General features: G+C 40.5%; 1 protein-coding gene across 2 annotated transcripts; it reads left to right on the top strand.

Annotated features, from left to right (window-relative positions):
- Positions 1-4,762, top strand: LOC310781993 (C-C motif chemokine 5-like). 2 transcript variants are annotated; one of them, XR_014553001.1, is made up of 3 exons: positions 1-154; positions 516-624; positions 4,301-4,762. XR_014553001.1 is itself a non-coding variant. In XM_083642642.1 (3 exons), exons 1-3 carry the CDS (start codon positions 52-54, stop codon positions 4,407-4,409), a joined length of 300 nt encoding a protein of 99 aa, XP_083498768.1. In that variant the 5' UTR covers positions 1-51; the 3' UTR covers positions 4,410-4,762. The 2 variants fall into 2 exon arrangements, 1 of the variants encoding a protein (XP_083498768.1); XM_083642642.1 differs by having other exon boundaries at positions 516-603.
- Positions 4,763-7,013: the final 2,251 nt, after the last annotated feature.

Below are 7,013 nucleotides of genomic sequence, written 5' to 3'. Positions count from 1 at the left end.
TCCTCAGCTATCAGTGTACGTGTGTGTCCACTCTCAACTATATCAGAGGCGATGATTATGATGACGGTGATGACGGTGATGAAGAAGCCAGTCGTTCTGGTGGTCTGCATCCTGCTTTTCTCAACTCTGGCTGCATCTCAGCATGAGGATGGAGGTGAGTTTACTGTCTTGTGGTCAGTCTCACGTCTTGATGTCAAATGTCAACCTGGCTGCTGTGTTTCACAACCAGACCTGGTGGAAAAAAGTAAACGGCAATGAAATTGTTTTGCACTGTTTGTTTTGCTATTCTTGTTCTTACTTAATGCTGAAGAGATATGTTGATTCATACCATACTCAAACCAAACCACAGCAAGCCTCAGCAGTCATTGAATATGAGCCTAAAGCGTATTCATGCTTTGTAAATGTAGTATAATAGTATAAACTACAGAAGTGTATAAAGTGTAAAGACAAAAAGGGGAAAAATATAATAATATTTATCTCTGTGTGTTCATGCTGTTTCTCTGTCTGTTTCCCAGGCGGTGGTCCAGCTGAATGCTGTTTTAGATTTACCTCTGGACGCCTGCCCAAGAGCCATGTGCTGGAGTACCACTACATAGACACTCGGTGTGTAAAGGAAGGTGTAATGTGAGTGTTGCATCTGCTGTTATTTACGTTTAACCTTACAAACTTTGCTACTCCTGCACAAGTGTAGGAGTTATCTTTTATTAAGGCTCAGGGCACATTTTAATTTATCTGTCATTTTAGACATTCTATAATACATAATACACACAATTAACTACAGGCGCTGATATCACACCTTGCAACTCCTTACTGGAAGTGCTGCAGGTAGCCCCTTTCAGGACTGTGTTGTCACTGGCTGCGCAGCTCATACACAGTCCCTTATACCATCGTTATGAGTAGGGTGTCAGCTCATACACAGTCCCTTATACCATCGTTATGAGTAGGGTGTCAGCTCATACACAGTCCCTTATACCATCGTTATGAGTAGGGTGTCACGATACTAGAATTTCTAACATCAATTTCGATACCCAAGAAAACATCAATACGTGACACCATTTTTGATACCACGGTGGGAGGAAATGACAACACATCAAGAGGCATACAAAATAAAGGAAGATAGATGGAGGGACACATGCTTCTTCATTATCTAGGCCAGATAAAACTCATTACAATCTTACACAGCAGATTACCCCTGCTCTAGTCATCAGCCTATCACAACACAACAGATTACCCCTGCTCTAGTCATCAGCCTATCACAACACAACAGATTACCCCTGCTCATCAGCCTATCACAACACAACAGATTACCCCTGCTCATCAGCCTATCACAACACAACAGATTACCTCTGCTATAGTCATCAGCCTATCACAACACAGCAGATTACCCTTGCTCTAGTCATCAGCCTATCACAACACAACAGATTAGATTACCCCTGCTCATCAGCCTATCACAACACAACAGATTACGCTCATCAGCCTATAACAACATAGCAGATTACCCCTGCTCTAGTCATCAGCCTATCACAACACAGCAGATTACCCCTGCTCTAGTCATCAGCCTATCACAACACAACAGATTACCCCTGCTCATCAGCCTATAACAACACAGCAGATTACCCCTGCTCTAGTCATCAGCCTATAACAATGCAGCAGATTGCCCCTGCTCTAGTCATCAGCCTATAACAATGCAGTAGATTGCCCCTGCTCTAGTCATCATCAGCCTATAACAACGCAGCAGATTGCCCCTGCTAGTCATCAGCCTATAACACAGCAGATCTGCTCTAGACATCAGCCTATCACAACACAGCAGATTACCCCTGCTCTAGTCAGCAGCCTATCAAATCAGTTTTAGCTTGTTGAAGCAACAGATACTCATCGATGATAGGGAGAGGGAAACATCAGTATGTTTGATTTTTCATTATGAGAACGCACTGCTGACATCGATATTGTCGCAAATGACTATTGCATCCGTTAATTTTTTGTATCAATACTAGGGGTGTCACAATATATCGTCCCACGAAATTTCGCGATAGTAAAACGTCACGATATGTATCGTTGAGATGAAATCTCATATCGTGATTTTTTTTTTTTTTTTTTTTTTTTTTTTTTTTTTTTTTCAAAAGTAGACAAAGAAACGTCTTTGTTTGTTGAAGTTCAATGTGTGGAAAGTAGTTCAGTTGAACAAGTCTCTGAAGAGACACATGAGAAGTTATACAGGAGAGAAACCATTCAATTGAGTTTCTGGCAAAACTGTTTACTTGACAGGAAAAACTGAAGATGCATAAAAAATAGACTAAGAAAAGTCTTGTTGTTTGAGTTTGAAGAAAAACTGAAGATGCATAATGAGAATTTATACTGCTGAGAAACCTTTTAGTTCAAAGTAAATCTAAGTGACGGTGTAACTCATTCTATTTCAAGATAAGCCTTATCTCCAATCTCATGTTTTTTCTAGTTGTTATTGTAATAACAATTTCCCACAACAGCATGTTTTGTATTTGTGCATTTCAAATAAAATACTACTTTTCCAGTCATATATTGTCATTATTCAAGTTTAAAAAAATATTGTTAAAATCGTATCGTATCGTATCGTTATCGTGAACCCAGTATCGTGATACGTATCGTATCGTGAACTGAGTGTATCGTGACACCCCTAATCAATACATATCAATATACTATCAATACCTGTTGCAAATTATTTTTGTATCCGTTTCAAACTGAGTGTGATTGATACTTATCGATACTTTTGACAACCCTAGTTATGAGTGGCGCTAACAAAAGAATCAAGCAGCAGTCAATCTTAAAACGCTCGTCTTACAAGTGTCGCAGACATTTCAAAGTTACTTACTGACGCTTATAAATAACTTTAATATACCAATCTTGTGCCGATTAAAGTATTTTTTTCCCGAAAAATGGCAAGATGGTAGCCGTGCCTTCTTCTGTGTTAGCTTTTGACCAGAGGGGTGCTATGGAGAGCTGTGATTCCTGGGCGCACCGGCACAACACACAGAAGGTGTGGTAAAGTTATTTATTTGCAACATTGAGCTTTCAAAACACAGCGGATCTGATCACAAGACCCTTCTGCGTTGGTGAGTAGGCTAAGCTTAAAATGTCTCTGCAACATTTGTAACTATTGTCTGTAAAAAATGATAATAATAATAATGCTATTCTCTGACGGACCACCAGGCAGAGGTCCGCGGACCACAAGTTGGGAACCAATGACCTAAGGAATCGATTGGTACCAGCCTTGTCAACCTACCATGTCAGCAAGGGGGCAAAATAATGCTCCAAATTTTGGCTAAATTTTGGCGAGGGAAAAAATGGGCATGACCATTTTAAAAGGGGTCCCTTGACAAATCACCTCCAGATTGATGCATTTTACTTTAAAATGTACAAACTTTTCTTGCGGGGGCGCCCCCGGACCCCCCTAGGGGGTCTACGGACCACCTGCCAAATGTCCCCACCACTTTCCAAATCAAACGTACGCCCTTAGATGGTACAGTATGGGACTGTGTATGACCTGCGTAGCCAGTGACAACACAGTCCTGAAAGGGGCTAGGCTCCATGCAGGGTGTTCTGCCACTACAACAAGGCCCTAACATTAGGTCATAGCCTAATGTTCTCTTCTGTTCTGTGGTTCTCTTCTCTTCTGTGGTTCTTCGTTGTTGGAACGAGCTACGAAACTCCATTTGACCTGCAGAGTCCTAAAAAAATATGTATCTGGACTAGAACGTAGCTTTATGGCATTTACTCTTGTTGTTCTGCAAATTGCAAATAATACTACTGTTCAAATTTCAGAAGTAGCTGATAGAATGTGTGTTATAGACAAAGTCGTTGTTTCTGTGTCTTGAATCAACTTAGGGAAATGGCAGATTTCAGAAAGAGTTGAACCTATGATAGAATAACTTTGCACTGATACAAAATCATCAATCCATACTAATTGGTTTATTGAAACATTTAAGATAACTCTGCTATAGATAAATAAATAAATACATATTGAGTGTGAAAATCTACCATAATAAACAACAACAACAACAACAACAACAACAACAACAACAACAACAACAACAACAATAATAATAATAATAATAATACCACCCGAGTTGAGCATGATTGGCTGACTGAATTGCTACTGGCTGAATTATTGACTGATTGATTGGCTGGCTGGTTTGCTGACAAGGAAAAAAGCAGCAGCAGCAACAACAACAACAACAACAACAACAACAACAACAACAACAACAACAACAACTCTCTTTCTCTCTCTCTCTCTCTCTCTCTCTCTCTCTCTCTCTCTCTCTTCTAGCTTTAAGATGAAGAGGCTGAATACCAATGGTAACCATATTTTGCACTGTGCTGACCCGACTCTGGACTGGGTGAAGGACACCATGAATGCTGTGAATTCCAGACCATAGGCCCAAACTGCTAATGTGGAGGGTTCTGGGTACAACTGTGTACCTGTACCACCAGCAAGCAATCTGATTCGCCCAATAGATGTTTTAACCACATATATGGAAATAAAAATACATCTCTGAAAAATTGAAACCCATGAGCTAGACCATCTTCATAACTTTCTCCATTTTCCTCCTTTTTCTATCGCTAGAACAAAATAGAATGATGCAAAATAATTGCTCAGATAAACCACTGTATGTCTTTATTGTTATAATATTCACATTTGTTTTAATGGGATGTCTATGTATGATGTACTGTACTGTACTGTACTGTTTTTAATTCGCTGATATTATTTTCTATACAATACAATATTTTATAGACAAAATATTTATTTTCAAGTGGTTTTGATTCCTTACACGCTTTGGTTAAATTTGGTTCTTTGTAGTGTTGTCCTTGTTAGAAAAGAAAGACTGAGAACATCAACGCATGGTCTACCATCAGTTAAACATCTCTGATAAAGCTATAGGCTGAGGTCTGCCAAAAGGTTTGATCTTCAGGCACAAACAACGTGGTCAGACCCAACGTCTCACATCAGCATGCTTCCAGCAACGCAGAGTCTGAATCACAAGTCAGCATTTCCGAGTGTTGCCAGAAGAAATCCCAGAAGGTCTACAGCAGGCATGGCCAAAGTCCGGCCCGAGGGCCAATTGCGGCCTGCGGACCGATTTTAAGGGGCTCACGGCTTGTCTCTCAAAATAATATACTATATGTGGCCCTCCATACAGTGTTGGTTAATCAAGCAAGTTCACCTTGTGTTTTTTTTCCGTTCACAACAATGACAGATCCTGACAATGACAATCCTTAGAGTACAATTGTATTGTATGTTTTTTTTTATAACCCATATGCGGAAAGCAGCTGGCTCCCCGATATTTTCACATGATCTAATCTGGCCCCCATTCAAAAAAGTTAGGAGGGACACCGCTGGTCTACAGCACCTCATGTGACCAGCAGATGTCGCTCTTGTCTTGTCTCACACTGACTGAGGTCTTCTCATACAGCACTGGGGTTTCCACAGTCAGGTCTTGATGTTTCCAAGGGGTCCGCTGCAAAATGAGGAATGTTTATTTCACTTTTATTTACACGCTTGAGAAGTTAGCTTAAGGAGGAATAGCCTAAAGATGGCTGTTTTGATCAGAGGTTTCACTCCCACAACTGCTGTTACAGACAGTTAATATTGAATTATCTACCGAGTCATATGTGACTTCTTTGGGATGTAGGCTTATTTAGGGGTCTAACATGGATCTGTTTGGGGTTTATTTGATCTAAAAGCCACGGGACCAACTTTCAAGACAGCAGATATGGTTCAATTTGAATTGTGCTCTCTTTCTGTTTCCTTGATTTTTCAATATAAACCGTTCTGAAACGGGATTATTGTCCCAGCAATAGTCCTGGGAACCAGTGACAGCATGTCCAATCTGTCTTTCAATGGACCCAGACACAGATTTGTACTGTTAATGTATGTCCCGCCTCCATGGTAGCCTACATGATGTTGTCTGTCTGTGTAGATATTGTATGCTCTTTGTGAACACAATGAAACTTCATATTTAAACCACATGGTTCCTCCTATAAAACACATGATCTGATTAGATGTTGGATTTGCATATTATGAGGGAAAATCTGGAGGACTTTAGGCAAAGGACCAAACGTTTCTTGTTTGCAATTATATAATGATGTTTTTCACAACATCAAGTCAATTAGTCACTATACACATGACTAACCAGATGACAAATATTTCAAATATAGAAGAATTAAAACATCTTCATATCTTTAGTCAAGCTTTAGTCATTGTGTCATTTTAATGAGTTTAGCAGGATATTGATTCACGAGACAATCTGGAGAGATGCGCCATATTAAATTTGGACGTATGTACTGTACGTAAAATTTGAAGTGACCTACTTGTAGAAACAGGGATACTGAAATGCAAAATAGATCAGTGAAATACAGCAGACGTGTTGCAGTCAAAGAGTTCCCCACCTAAAAATCATGTTAGTTGGCTTTTTGGCTGGTAGGAAAAGGACTGCTACACTTCCTGCACATGTCGAGATGGTGTTCATCTTGTATGTGATTTCCCAGCCTGTCCACTAAGATATATCCTCCACCGTTCAAGACAAGGTGATGGGACCATAAAATGAATCAGTGACCTTGGACTGCAGGAGCGAAACTATCATCCCTCTGGCAGCCTGTTTGACTCTGTACTCTTAGCATGTTGCTGCTGCTATCTCCCTTTAACAAAATTAGCATTGGATCCATACAATCTGGATGGAAACAGAAACTAATGAGCCGGACTTGTGTGGGGAAAAGTACATGTGATGATGAGAAACTACAGAGAGAGAGAGAGAGAGAGTCTGCCGTTTGCAGAGGAGGGGCCAGAGAAAAGGAGGGAGTAAACACCGTGGTGACCGTCCTGTCCAGGAGAGGCACACAATGGGATGCCATCAGGAGGTCACACGCGCACACACACACACACACACACACACACACACACACACACACACACACACACACACACACACACACACATGTACGTGCACGCAGTCAGATACAAATAACCGGTGTGTGTGATGTCA

This window comes from Poromitra crassiceps, assembly GCF_964638095.1.
Source record: "Poromitra crassiceps genome assembly, chromosome: 9".
Taxonomy (NCBI): Eukaryota; Metazoa; Chordata; class Actinopteri; order Beryciformes; family Melamphaidae; genus Poromitra; species Poromitra crassiceps.
Note: the sequence above shows the minus strand (reverse complement) of the source record. Positions and strands in the feature narration are given on the sequence as shown.

Bases quoted from the DNA above. Each gene is read 5' to 3' on its own strand.
- LOC310781993 (XM_083642642.1), top strand. From the start codon at position 52: ATGATTATGATGACGGTGATGACGGTGATGAAGAAGCCAGTCGTTCTG. The intron at 155-515 runs GTGAGTTTACTG...TCTGTTTCCCAG, and splicing joins ATCTCAGCATGAGGATGGAG to GCGGTGGTCCAGCTGAATGC. The intron at 604-4,300 runs GTGTGTAAAGGA...TCTCTCTTCTAG, and splicing joins TACCACTACATAGACACTCG to CTTTAAGATGAAGAGGCTGA.